General features: G+C 46.7%; 1 protein-coding gene across 1 annotated transcript in view; it reads right to left on the bottom strand.

Moving 5' to 3' along the window:
• Nucleotides 1–14,873, bottom strand: part of DNAH10 (dynein axonemal heavy chain 10) — a 177,505-nt gene that overhangs the window by 45,350 nt on the left and 117,282 nt on the right. Inside the window, exons 47-52 of the mRNA XM_064379606.1 lie at nucleotides 12,849–13,109; nucleotides 10,092–10,264; nucleotides 8,709–8,802; nucleotides 8,256–8,423; nucleotides 7,201–7,389; nucleotides 1,766–1,937 (exon numbers count right to left, since the gene is read on the bottom strand). Of these exons, the coding sequence (XP_064235676.1) occupies nucleotides 1,766–1,937; nucleotides 7,201–7,389; nucleotides 8,256–8,423; nucleotides 8,709–8,802; nucleotides 10,092–10,264; nucleotides 12,849–13,109 (1,057 nt within the window). The remainder of the gene's footprint in view (nucleotides 1–1,765; nucleotides 1,938–7,200; nucleotides 7,390–8,255; nucleotides 8,424–8,708; nucleotides 8,803–10,091; nucleotides 10,265–12,848; nucleotides 13,110–14,873) is intronic.

Genomic DNA, 14,873 nt, shown 5'->3' on the forward strand with positions numbered 1-14,873 from the left:
CTGAAACAGACACAACTTAAAACCCAATGATCAAAATGCAGCAAATAGACACTTAAAGTGTGCATTTCCCTGTACATAAATTTTACATCAAAAGAAAACAGAAACAAAACTTGAACCCTAGATAGTGGCATGCAGACACGTTTAGCGGGGAGAGCAGTGACGTTGCAATTGACTTGAAACGCATCTAAAAATGAGATGGGTTGAAGCAAGGAGAGTGGGAGGGAAAGGTGTTTACGTGCGTGATAAAGCAAGTGCAGTAAGACGTGAACGGGGGGATCTGGACGGCATGCCGGCAGACGTTCACAGAAAAGATTCTTTCAGCCTCACTGTCATGTTACAAATGTTTTATCGTAAATGTTGGGGGGCTGGGGCTCAATGAATAACAAGGCAATACAATAATGTGCTAAAACAAACAAGCAATCAATGAAATAGGTCCCAGGGAAAAACAGGAGGTCCCTGTAAGCCATTAGGCCAGACTAAGTCAGCATGGACCTTAGCAGGGCCCCAGGGCAGACAGGATCACAACACGGTAACGTGGTTGAGAGTGTGGCTAAGATGCTAGGAGTCCTGGGTTCGAGTCCCCCCTCAGTGCCTTCCCAGCGAGGTGCCCTTGGATAAGGGAGGTGGCATCTCTAGCAGTTTTCTGGGGCAACCATGACTAATTACCACAAGCAACTGGCTTAAGACAAGACATACAGACACCTACTCTCTTGCCATTCTGGAGGCCCTGAGATCAAGGTCTCGGGGTAACCTGACAAAAGCTCCGGCGGGAAATCCTTCTTTGCCTCTCTGGCTTCCAGTGGTTCCAGGTGTCCCGTGGCTTGTGAGAATCTTTACGGGACATTTTTCTCTGTGTCTCAAATCCCCCTCTGCCTTCTATTATAAGGAGAGCTGTCACAGGATTTAGGACCCACCCTAAATCCAGGATGTCATTTCAAGATCTTTAATTTAATTACACCTGCAAAGACTCTTTCTTTAAAAGGTCTCATTCACAAGTTCCAGGGGTTAAGGACCAGGATGTGTCTTTTGCAGGGCCACTGCTCAGCCCTCTACAGCAGCCCTGAGCCTCAGTTTCCTCAGCTGTGACGTGAGGTTCTTAATGATACCTTCCCTATCAGGTCTGATTTTTTGGTTTTTGTGTTTTGTTTTTTCTTCTTGGAGACAGGGTCTCACTCTGTCAACCAGGCTGAAGTGCAATAGCATGGTCATGGCTCACTGCAGCCTCAACCTCCCAGGCTCAAGCAATCCTCCTGCCTCAGCCTCCTAAGTAGTTGGGACTATAGGCTCAGGCCATCATGCCTGGCTAACTTATAAAAAATATTTTTGCAAAGATGGGGTCTCTCTATGTTGCCCAGGCAGGTCTCAAACTCCTGGGCTCATGCCATCCTCCTTCCTTGGCCTCCCAGAGTGCGGGGATCACAGGTGGGAGCCACCAAGCCCAGCCTCTCATCAGGTTTGTGTGGAATGCATGATACACACTTAGCATGCCCTGGGGCACAGGCAGATGCTCAGATACCACCTGCTCTTACTGCAGGGGCACTGCCATCACCGCTGACGGAGAGAAGGGGGGCACACTTGGGAGACTCCCAGGACGGGAGGAGCCAAGGAAGATAATGAGACCTATCTCAGGAGCCTCGTCGAGGGAGGAACAGGGACACCTGCACAGGGACACCCACAGTGTCTGGAGGTGGTAACTGCTAAAGAAAGCCACCTCCCTTCAGATGACCGGGATGCCGGCCACAGCGGGCGCTCGCCTTGGCTGTACCTGAGGTCAGCATGTTGTTGATGAGCTCCAGGAAGCCCTCCTCGGCCACGTGGGCATCCGTGAACAGAAAGATCATCGCTTTGTTCTCGATCCCGAGTTTCAGATACAGGCTCTTCAGGTCTTCCCGGAAATTGTTCTCCGAGTAGCCTCGGCTCAGCTGGATCTCAAACACCTGTGGCACAGACACAGCCCACGAGTCACCCCGATGAGCCTCCCTTCCCTGCAGGCTCTGGGGCGGGGACACTGGGGGAAGAGTACAGAGGGCACAGGTCTGGAAGGGACTCCCTGTCGTGAAACAGAGGAGGGGGAAGCCCCGTGAGACCAGCAACAGAGGAAAGTGGGGAAGAACGCACCCCGAGGTGAGCGCCAGCCACATACTGCAGTTTACAGAACATTAGACACTGGGAAAAGGGATACAGACGTGAAATCAGCACGCACTTTAACTTCTAGACAGGAAATCCAATGTACACACGAAATCCAACGTACACACAAAATCGGTGTAAATGTGAAGAAGGACGCAAGTTTAAAGCACACTTTTTCTGCTCGAGTGTTTCTTTTAGCTCAGAAGTAGAAATTAAAACTTTCCTTGCAACCAGCGAATGTCAGAAACATATCAGATTTCCAGGAACCGAGAGCTCTCTCCCCGTTCCCTACCTCCTTCAACCCTATGCATTCACACACACACTTCACTCACACTGTCACTCACACAGTCACACACAGACGGTCATTCCCACATTTTCACATTCAGCCACGCTCACTTGCACCCTGGCATGACCTAGCACACACGCTCACACACACACATGCAAGGCAACCAGAATGCCTTCCGGCCGATAGACTCTGGTCTCCAGCTCTGCCTGTCACCTGCAAACCTTCCTCACCCCTCCCAAGTGCAGCCGCCTCCCCTCCCCAGCAGCTTCTGGCACTACTCTCTGAACACCTGTTCTGACCCCACTACCCGACCCTCTCTGCTTCCTAGGGCCCAGACACAGCCCTGTGTGTTCTCATCCTCCTCCAGATCTCTGCCCCTCAACGTCCTCTCTGCCGTTCCTCAAGGCACTACTTCAGGGAAAAATGCCTCCGGCTTACCAGGACAAATCAACAGAAAAAAAAAAACAAACCTTCCAGCGGGGAATGTCTTATCCTACAGAAAAATGTGGAAAACAATTGCAAAACAGTTACATTTTAATAATGAATGATTTCAATTATATATTTCATCAGGTTTAAAGGTAGATCATGCATATTCGTTTTTCCCTTTTTACAATACCTTAAATAAAAGGCCAATATTTGTGAAATACTGGAAGCTGGATTCATTGAATGAACTGCGATTGCTCTTCTATGTAGAGTTCTCACAAATCATTAAGTATACAAAGAGGCAACTCACAAAAGAGAAAAGGTAAATGTCCAGCGAATGTCTAAAAGGCTATTCATTATTATTAATTGGAGAAAGGGTCATTTAAAATGGAATCTTTCCACCTATAATCTTGGCAAATATCAGAATGACACTATCCAGTATTGGCAAGGGTATGTGAAAACGGACATTGCCAGTTGCATACATTAGCATAATCCTTTGTGGTGGGGTGCTTGGTTGTTAATAAGGACACTTTTTGCCTCTCCTGTCCTGCATCCCGGGGTCCTTTCCACTCCAAGGAGCCAAACTCCACATGGGTTTAGGTCCAACCTTTCCAATACAAAATCTGGCGCCATACAGCAAAAGCCTTGAAAAAGCATATACCCTTTAACCCGCCAATTTACCAACTTCTAAAGAAAGTGATCCTATGGGGAAAAAAGCTGAATAATATTCAAAGATATATAAGCAAAGGTGTTCATCACTACACTGCAATTTAAAAACAAGGAAGGGCCGGGCGCGGTGGCTCACACCTGTAATCCCAGCACTTTGGGAGGCCGAGGCGGGTGGATCACGAGGTCAAGAGATCGAGACCATCCTGGTCAACATGGTGAAACCCCGTCTCTACTAAAAATACAAAAAATTAGCTGGGCATGGTGGCGCATGCCTGTAATCCCAGCTACTCAGGAGGCTGAGGCAGGAGAATTGCCTGAACCCAGGAGGCGGAGGTTGCGGTGAGCCGAGATCACGCCATTGCACTCCAGCCTGGGTAACAAGAGCGAAACTCCGTCTCAAAAAAAGAATTAAAAAAAAAATAAAAACAAGGAAAAAGGTAATGCTCGCCAGCAGAGATGGTTATGTGTGGCATATCCAAACACTGGGATACTGTCCAATCTTTCCAAAGACAGTGTAAACACATATTTATTGACTTGAAAAGATGCAGTGATACAGCAGGGAAAGTTACATAACGTACGTCCATTACCTCACATTGACCCACTGCTGGCACGGAGAAGGTATGTTTGTATATGAATGCACATACAGTCCCCGATTTCCTATGGTTCAACTTAGAATTTTTTGACTTTGCCATGATGTAAAAGTGCTACGCTTTCAGTACAATCCTCAACTTACGATGGGTCACATCCTTTATGTAAGTGGAATATATAAATCAAAAGTGTATGTTTAGCTTATATTATTTTCAACTCATGACGGGTTTACTGGGACATGGCCCTGTTGTAAGTTGAAAAGTGCACATTATCCCTTTGGTTCCCAGACCAAAAATTAAAATAACAGACAAAGAATTTTATAAAAGAAAAAGTATGCACTAAAATGCTGCTGGTGCCTAACAGTGGCAATCTTTAGGTGATGAAATTACAAAGAGTCCTTATTTTCTTTGGACGTTTCTGCATTGTTTGAATTGTTGCAGTGATGATTATTCCATTTAGAGACAGAAATGAGTGAGCCCACACCAATAGCGATTCTTACTCCATGCAATGGACTGAACGTTTGTTCCACCTACCAAAAAAAAAAATTCCTGTGTTGAAATCATAAGCCCCAGTGTGATGGTATTTGGAGGCTGGGCTTTTAGGAGGCGATTAGGTGATGAGGGTGGAGCCCTCATGAATGGGATTAGTGCCCTTATAAAAGGGACCCCAAAGACTTTTCTTGCTCTTATCCATCCATGTGACAATACCATGAGAAGGCAGCCCTCTGCAACCCAGGACAGGGCCCTCTCTGGAGCCTGACCATGCTGGCACCCTGATCTGGGAATTCCCAGCCTCCAGAATGGTGAGAAACAAACATCTGCTGTCCACGTGCCCGCCAGTCTCTCGCACTTTGTGGTAACAGCCTGAACGACCTAAGACTCTCTGTGGTGATAGCGATGATGCCGAGTTCAATCTGATTCCCGAAAACACGCTGAAGACAAACAAGAAAGTCTATGCAACAGAACACCTCTTACTTGCTAGAAGAAGGGTCATGAAAATGACCTTTCAGCAAGAAGTATCTTCTCGAAAGGTGGCTTGTTAAAGGGGTCTGAGCTAGACATGAGGGTGGCTGAGTGTCTGAGAAGAACGGAGGCTGAACACAGACCCTGTCCTGCAGCACACACGCAGAGCAGGTGGAGACAAACCTTCAGTCCACTGCACAGAGTAATCATCACGATGGTTATAGACTCACCCATTTCTCTCTCTTTAAATATAATAATCCTCTTTGCAACAATTCAAGCAATGCAGAAACATCTAAAGAAAATAAAGATGATTTGTAATGCCGTCACCTAAAGGTAGCTGCTGTTAGGTACTAGTTGATTTTAGTGTACATTTTTCAGCGTATGATGGGGCTATGTCTCTATAAACCCATTGTAAGTTAAAAATATTATAAGCACGCATGTGTATCATAAAACTGGAGGTGAAAACAGAGCATTTGGACAATGGGAGACCTGAATAGTGGATGAAGTCAGATACCAGAGAACTAATGAAGGGTCTGGGGAGAAAAGGGTGAATGAGGAAGATGATTGTTCTTCACATGACGTCTCAGTGCACAGTGCATGCCTCCACTTCAGAGGCCTCTGCAGGTGAGTTACCTGTGGAAGCTGCAGGCGGTACCTGTATAATTCTAAGAATGGTGCGGAGAAATAGGAACCCTCAGAAGCTGCTGATAGGAATGGAAACAGTGCAGCCACACCCTGGAGCTTCCTCAGATGATTAAACATAGACTTGTCATGGGGCCCCTCAATTCCGCTCCCAGGAGCATCCCCAAGAGCAGTGCAAACACACATCCACACAGAAAGTGGCATGAAAGTTCACAGCAGCACTGTTCACAAAAGCCACAGGTGCGAACAACAAAAGTGTCCAGCGATGGGTAAAGGAAACAGGCACAGTCATACAAGGGAGGCTTATTGGCCAAAAAAAAAAAAAAAATGAAGTACTGATACACGCTGCAACATGAACTACAAAAGATGCCAGACACAAAATAGACACACACACTATTCATATGAAAGTCTAGAACAGGAAGATGATAGGACAGAAAGCAGATTAGTAGTTAGTTGCTTAGGGCTCAGTGAGGGGAGGGTGCAGACATCAGGGCGGTAATCACTAAAGGGCATGGGATTTCTTCTTGAAGCCACAAAAATGTTTTTGTTTTTTTTGACAGAATCTTGCTCTGTTGCCCAGGCTGGAGTGCTTTGGCACGATCTCAGCTCACTGCAACCTCCACCTCCCAGGTTCAAGCAATTCCCTTGCCTCAGCCTCTGAGGAGCTGGGATTACAGGTGCTCGTCACCATGCCTGGCTAATTTTTGTATTTTTAGCAGAGACGGGGTTTCACCATGTTGGCAAGACTGGTCTCGAACTCCTGACCTCAAGTGATCCACCTGCCTCGGCCTCCCAAGTGCTGGGATTACAGGCGTGAACCACCACATTTTGTGGCCGATGCCACAAAAATGCTCTAAAGTATTCTGTGGTGATGGTTGCACAGATCTGTGAATATGCCGAAAAGCACTGGTTTGTATGCTCTGAATGCACAGACTGCATGGTCTTGAATTCAATCTCAGTAAAACTGTTTAAAAATAAAAGATTCTAAGATTAACCCAGATCTGTGGGTGCAGGCTGTGCAGATACAGCAGCCAGCAAATCGCCAGCCCCATAGGATGGATCCACTGAGGTGTAGGCCAAGCCCTCCCCATAGGAACACACATCACCTTCCAAGGGATTTGCTTGTGTTTGACTTTCTAACTTGATCTGACATTCTCCAGCCTAAAAACCAGACAATACAGGTGGTCCCCAGCTTCAGTGGTTCCACTTAGGATTTTTCAACTTTACAATGGGTTTATAGGGATAGTAAATGCATTTTCAAGTCACGATGTTTCTGACTTATGATGAGTTTATCAGGATGTAACCCTATCCTAAGTCAAAGCTTTGGATAACTATTCAGTTAAAATATAATACCAAGCCTAAAACAAGGCAAAAACACCCACCTCTACACTCTATGAAAACATCCTGTTACGTTCTGCTGTGGATTGTTCCAGTACATACATGAACTACTAACTGCAGAGACTGGCATCATCAACCTATTTCTGGGAGGGGACGTGGACTGACCTCGCAGCCAGCTGTGAAGGCAGCCAGCCTCGAAAGAGACTGCTTCCCCGAGCCCCCTACCCCGACCAGCAGGGCGTGGCCACGGTCCATGCGGATGATGCGGTACACCCGGGTTAAATGCTCCAGAGCGTCGTCGAAGAGAACCAAGTTCATTTTGGTGTTGCTTTCGTTATACTCTTCAAGAATTTCCTGCATTAAAACGACAAAAAGTTTTAAACCCAGCATGGTGGCTCATGCCTGTAATCCTAGCACTTTGGGAGGCTGAGGCAGGAGGATCACTGGAGCCCAGGAGGTTGAGACCAATCTGGGCCACATAGCAAGACTCTGTCTCTCCAAAAATAAAAATAAAAAAATTAGCTGGGCCTGGTGATATGTGCCCCTAGTCCCAGCTACTTGGGAGGCTGAAGCAGGAGGATCACTTGAGCCCAGGAGGTTGAGGCTGCAGTGAGCCAAGACTGCACCACTGCACTGCGGCCTGGGTGACAGAGAGAGACCCTGTCTCAATAAATAAATAAAACAAATTAAAAATGTCTTAAAGGATCACTGGATTTTAAGAGACAGGCTTCCTCCTTTTGTCCAGAGGAGATTAACAATGGAAGAGAGATTTTTCTGAACATCTATAGTAGTTAAAATAATTAAACTGTTTGGGTCTCTGGGACTGATCTAGCTTTCACAATCGAGATTTCCATCTGCTAGGCTTTGATTGGCCAGCAGTGACCCAAAGCAGGTAACAAGGCTCATCTCATGAATTTGAATGAAAATGAATATTAGGGAGTCAAACAAGTGGTTCCCAAACCTGGCTGTGCACCAGAATCCAGGGACCCTCCGTGGGCCCGAGCAAGTCTCCCGGGGTGGCCCAGGAGTCCGTTTAACAGTTTCCTAACGTCACTCCTGAACATGCTGGATGTGGGGGGTCACTGGACAAGACATAAGCCTGTATTTCAAGCCCTCAGACAGGAGCCACTCGTGTTAGGCTCCTGGGCACCCGTGCAATGCTCAGCTCCCTGCTTGGCCCACACAAGCGAGCCCGCGGACAGGGTGGAGCTCGTCCCCACCTGGAGCAGAGCCTTGGCCGCCTCGTAGTCCTGGATGTCTTCATAAATGCGCGGTTCTCCGTCGTGCAGGGCCATTCGGAAGTCTCCAAACAATATGGGATTCCTCATCACCACCTCCACGTCATCGTTAAAATGTTCCGTAACCAAGCCGCCTATGTGCTCCTGGACCTTGAAACAGAAGCCTACTTAAGGCCCCAAACTCAAGAAGAGTTCACAAGCTAAAACTCGTCAGGAAAAGAGGATACACTATTATTATCTAAAACAATTTGCGTTCTGTTTTTTCAGTTGCTGCAAGGCTTAATAACCGACCCACCCTCCTTGGCCTGTTGACTTCTCGTGTCAGTGTCTATTTTTCTGCAATTAGCGTCCTGTATAAAACGTCCTTTGGGTGCTTATTTTCCTGAGAATTTGGTGGCTGAGTTTTGCCCTTGCTGATGCATTGGAGGTACTGACCAGACGCTTGTCTGTTTCACTGATCAGCCGGTCGTGGAAGACTCTCAGACACTCATTCCTCCAGACTCTCACCATCTGGGCCACCATCTGGAATCTGCAGAATGGAAGAGACAAAAATCAGCCAGGAAGCCACCTGCAGGATACCAGGGCCGACGGCTGTGACGGTCACACAGACACACAGGGCCCAGTAAAGGCCTAACGTTTCTCTAGTCTTGCCCCTGCTAGTCTCACATAAATGAAATCTAACCAGAGGACCCAACAGAAGCTAATAAATTAATGTAAAGACCCTAAAGTCATCATCCGTAGCTTACCTTACTGTAGGAAAGAAAAAAAGAGCGTTGTCTATAAATGACATAAAATAAGTACCTGACATCTCCCTACTTGCTGGAATACACGGATTTAAAACCAGCATCAGGGTCACTGGCAGCTTCTTTTCCTTTCTTTTTTCTTATTTTAAGAAATAGGGTCTCGCTTTGTTACCCAGGCCGGTGCACTGGCGCAATCATAGCTCACCACCATCTCAAATTCCTGGGCTTAAGTGATCAGCCTCCCAAGTGGCTGGGACTACAGGTATGTGGATTCAGCTAATTTTTAATTTCTTTTATAGAGATGGAGTCTCACTATGCTGCCCAGGCTGGTCTAAAACTCCTAGGCCTCCCAAAATGCCGAGACCACAGCCGTAAGCCACTGCACCTGGCCAACAGCTCCTTTTCCTAAGAGTCAACTCCATCTGGCCCCAGTTCTAGAACTTCTCCTGCTTTCTGGCAAAGAACTATCACTCCACCCAAAACACCTGGAGTTGCCCTCTGCTGACCACTCCGACATTCTACACGTTTCAAGGCACCCAAGAGCAGGATATATGGAAAGTTCTCAATCCATTTTTCAGTATCTTCTGGATTCATAATATAAATCCATATCATTGGACTATGCTTGCAAATCCACATAGAATAAAGTAGACATTTATGTGAAGGTATAAGTCTAGTTTTAATGGGGAATTTGCCTATACCCAGACTTAAATCCTTTCTGTCCTCTGCTTACTTCTCCTGAAGACATACATTCTATAATGAACCGGCAACGATTGAGTTACGTGAGCAAAAGGCTCCATGCAGGCAAATTCCAACTTCAGAACTGAAAACGAGAAGTCAACAACACAGTCCTGCCCGAGGGGTGTGATGCGCCTGCCCACAATTCTGCTGTGGCTTACAAAGCATCAAGCCTTAAGCCAAGCGTTGGTCTCGCCTCTTCATTTAACATAAGCAAAGACATTGGTTCATTAATTCATACAACAATTCATCCAATCCATTGAAAAGCCCTCTGTCTTAAAAGAATAAGAAAAGCCATCATACCTGTGGGGCGTGTTTTAGTAAGATAAACCCAACTCACCGCTCCGGGTTAGTGAGGACAAGACCATTAAAAACCCGTGAGAGATCTCGAAGGTTGAAGATGTAATGGAACTTTGACGGAGTGGGAGGTAGGTCTTGCACAATATTTTTGTAAAGTGCTAGCGTGCAGGATGTCAGCTTGTTACTCACAGCCACAATGCTCTCATGAAATGTCTGAAAAATGCAAAGAGACACCCCCACACACACAAATGACCTTCAGTAGACGGATGAATAAACAAAATGTGGCAGAGCTGTACAATGGAATATTACTGAGCCATGAAAAGGAATAAAGTTGGCCGGGTGCAGTGGTTCACATCTGTAATCCTAGCACTTTGGGAGGCCAAGATGGGTGGATCATCTGAGGTCAGGAGTTCAAGACCAGCCTGACCAACATGGTAAAACCCCACCTCTACTAAAATAAAATACAAAAATTAGCTGGGCGTGGTGGTGCGCACCTGTAATCCTAGCTACTCAGGAGGCTGAGGCAGCAGAATCGCTTGAACTCGGGAGGTGGGGTTGCAGTGAGAGTGCACCATTGCACTCCAGCCTGGGTGACAGAGTGAGACTCCTTCTCAAAAGGGAAAAAAAATAGAAAACAAAACAAAAAAAGCAAAAAGAAGACAAAACAGGCATGAAGCACTGCCACACGCTCCAGCATGGATGACCCTAGAGAAGATGATTCAGTGAAGGAAGCCCGGCACAAAAAGCCACGCACTTTATGACTCTATTTATTTGAAATGCCCGACAGAGAAAACTCCATAGAGACAAGAGGTAGGTTTCGGGTTCCTGGCAATGAGAGGTGGGATGGGAGTAAGTGCTAATGAGCATGGGTTTCCTGCTCGGGTGAGGAAAATTCTGAAGTTAGGCAGTGCTGATGGTTGCACAACACTGTGAATGCAGTAAATGCCACTGAATTGTATACTTTAAAATGGCTAAAATAACTAATTTTGTGGGTTTTTTTTTTTTTTGAGATAGGGTCTTGCTCTGCTTCCAAGGCTGGAGTGCAGTGGCATGATCACGGCTTACTGCAGCAGCCTTGACCTCCTGGGCTCAAGCGATCCTCCCACCTCAGCCTCCTTTGTAGCTGGGACCACAGGACACCACCATGCCTGGCTAATTGTTGTGCATTTTTTGTAGAGACAGGGTTTCACCACATTGCCCAGGCTCAAGTGATCCGTCCTCCTCAGTCTCCCAAAGTGCAGCAATACAGGTGTGAGCCACCATGCCCAGCCATTATGTGAATTTTACTATATTTTTTTAAAACAGAAGATTAAAAAATTGAAAGAGAAGCTCATCAGCTCATTTTTTTGTTTGTTGGTTTGAGATTGTGACTCTGTTTCCCAGACTGGAGTGTAGTGGTGCGATCTCGGCTCACTGAAGACTTCACCTCCCAGGTTCAAGCAATTCTCCTGCCTCATCCTCCCAAGTAGCTGGGACTACAGGTGCCCACCACCATGCTCGGCTAATTTGTGTATTTTTAGTAGAGACGGGTTTTTGACACGTTGACCAGGCTGGTCTTGAACTCCTGACTTCAAGTGATCCATGCGCCTCAGCCTCCCAAAGTGCTCGGATTACAGGTGTGAGCCACCATGCCTGGCCTGACTGGTTTTTATTGCTCTAGATTTTCACATTAACTGACAAGTCAGCATGATGTGAAACCAAAGACCCCACACAGCCCTTGGTGGGAGCTTTATTTGACCAGCACAGACCTGAGTTTTGAAAGTAAATGCCTTCAGGTAGGGCACGAACAGGCCAGGTGCTCACAGTTACTACTGATCATGCTGGGCCCCTCCACACCTTTATCTTACCCACCTGGGCCCTGGAGCCTCTGAGTATGCAGACCCCGCTTTAGTAGGAAAATACCAGGATCAGAAGATGGTTGTTTAAATGAATGGGTTCCACTTGGAGAAGCCAAGTAAACCATAATAATAATAGCAGTAACTAGTAACATAGTATCTGCCATGCGCTAGGTAGCGTGCCACACCCTTTACATGCATTTCCTCCCAAAACCCAGTGAGGTGGAGACCGTCATGATCTCCCCCCTCCAAACGACAACGAGGTTAGAAGAGTTCAAGGAACCTGCTCACGGAGCAGAATGGGGACTGACTCCAGGACCCCAGCCTGCCAGTTAATTCTTCGCTGTCACTCAATGTGGCATGAGCATCTCAGGGCCACGTCAGGACTCCCACAGGCCCAAGGCACTTGTGCCTCCATGGACTCCTTCCTCCATAAAAACATGTTACATTTACTTGTTTTTTTTTTTTTTTTTTGAGACGGAGTTTCACTCTTGTTACCCAGGCTGGAGTGCAATGGCGCAATCTCGGCTCACCGCAACCTCTGCCTCCTGGGTTCAGGCAATTCTCCTGCCTCAGCCTCCTGAGTAGTTGGGATTACGGGCACGCACCACTGTGCCCAGCTCATTTTTTGTATTTTTAGTAGAGACGGGGTTTCACCGTGTTGACCAGGATGGTCTCGATCTCTTGACCTTGTGATCCACCCGCCTCGGCCTCCCAAAGTGCTGGGATTACAGGCGTAAGCCACCGCGCCTGGCCCACATTTACATTTTATATTGGCATTTGCATAAAGATGATTGTTTTCTTCTGATTTTGAAAGAAATTAAAACATTTTCATAGGCCCTTAAAAGTATCGCAGGCCCTAGGCTTTGACCCTGCTGTACCTAACGGATATATCAGCCCTGTGTATGTTTCCTCCCAATACAAGCTCTTCCCGTTTAGACTTCTAATTAAAATCAAGTTACCGAGGTATGGCCTTTCAGAATGGAGGAATAAATCAAATGCAGAGACTCTTCTGAAGGAAATGGCACGTTGAAGACACTGAATAGTGAAATAAATCTCGGGTCAACTTCATTGCGGCCTCCTCCGGCTTTTCCCATTGCAGCGATAAAGCCAAGGTCTCGAATGCTTTTGCAGTTCAGCTCCTTGCCACGATCATATAAGTAGCCCTTTTCCAACAGCAGCTTCAGCAAGGCAATTGGCTGCTGTGTGCCATATTCATCCACCTGGATTTTTATAAAAAAAGAAAAGAGAATAGTAGTATCGCAAAGCAGGAGTTAGACAGGCCTTGGCTGACCATCCCAACTCAAGCTCATTCCTCCTGTTACTCTCCAGGGCACCCCGGTTGCAGTTTCATGGGGCTTCTCAAAGGCTGCAACCGTATATGTCCATTTGTGATTGTGTTTTTTGAAGTCTGTCTCTCTTACGAAACTATAGCTTCCTGAGGGCAGGAACTACATAGGTGTTGACTACACAGCACCAGTCCCATAAGAAGTGTTGAATAAATATATGTTAATTCAATTAATGAATGGATGGATGGATGGACAGATGGATGGAAGGACGAATGGATAGACGGACAAACAGAAGTCACCAATGCAGCCCCACCCAGGGCTGTGACGTGCCCATCCACATACTGACACTTCTGTTTCTCTTGCTTTCACCTGTTTCAATTCAGGGGCTTACAAAGCATCAAGCCTTAAGCCAAGCATTTGTCCCTTACTTCATTTAACATAAGCAAAGACATTGGGTAATTAATTCATACACTGATAATGACAGACTGATTGGACCATCTATTTAATGGGCAGACGGACAGACAGACGGATGGATGGATGGACGGATGGATGGACAGAGAGAGAGACAGACGGATGGATGGACGGATGGATGGATGGACAGACGGATGGACGGATGGATGGACGGATGGACGGATGGATGGACGGATGGACGGATAGATGGACGGATGGATGGACAGATAGAGAGACAGATGGACAGACGGACGGATGGATGGACAGACGGATAGACAGATGGACAGACAGATGGAGAGATGGACGGATGGATGGATGGATGGATGGAAGGAAGGATGGATGGATGGATGGATGGACAGGTGAATGAACAGATGGGTAGATGGATAAATGGACAGGCAGATGGAAAAACAGACAGATTGGGTAAACAGAAGGATAGATGGGTAGATGAATAAATATATGAATGAACGGACAGATAGATGGTTGGATAGATGAACAGATGGGTAGATAAATAACGGATGGATGAAAAAGCAGACACATGGATGGATAAGTAGAAGAGATTGACAGATGAATGAACATATGGATGGATGGATGGATGGATGGATGGATGGATGGATGGGTGGATCCTGGCGTTGCATACAGTCCTTCTGGAAATAGACTTTCAGGAAAAAAATGGTTCTGTGAAATAATATAAATTCCAATTCCAATATGCTAAGAAAACCTTGTACTTCTCAGGCTCTGACCCCAGAAACACACTCATTATGCAGCTAAAGTTTCTCTTCCTTGAAAACTCCGGAGGAATTCTTGGGAAGGTTCTGCCCAGATGCCTCCCATGCACATGGGGCCGGCAACAGTATTATTATCTAAAGAAGAGCTCCTTTGGAAACAACTTCCTCAAACACATGCTGCATTTAGTTCAAAGCCTGCCTGCTGCCTGCATTCCTCCTCTAAGAAACTAAGGAACAAGATCCGTCAGGGAAGTTCGCTCTGTGTAAGAAGAGCATCCCAGGCACATTCTGGCCTAGGCTGGCTCCCCACAGCCTGCACCCTGCAGACATTGTGCAGAGATAAAGATCAACGTCCTCACCGAGGCGGGTGGATCACGAGGTCAAGAGATCGAGACCATCCTGGTCAACATGGTGAAACCCCGTCTCTACTAAAAATACAAAAAAATTAGCTGGGCATGGTGGCGCGTGCCTGTAATCCCAGCTACTCAGGAGGCTGAGGCAGGAGAATTGCGTGAACCCAGGA

The sequence above is a fragment of the Aotus nancymaae genome, unplaced genomic scaffold (genome assembly GCF_030222135.1).
Source record: "Aotus nancymaae isolate 86718 unplaced genomic scaffold, 86718_ANA_hifiasm-v0.15.2.pri h1tg000021l, whole genome shotgun sequence".
Lineage (NCBI taxonomy): Eukaryota > Metazoa > Chordata > Mammalia > Primates > Aotidae > Aotus > Aotus nancymaae.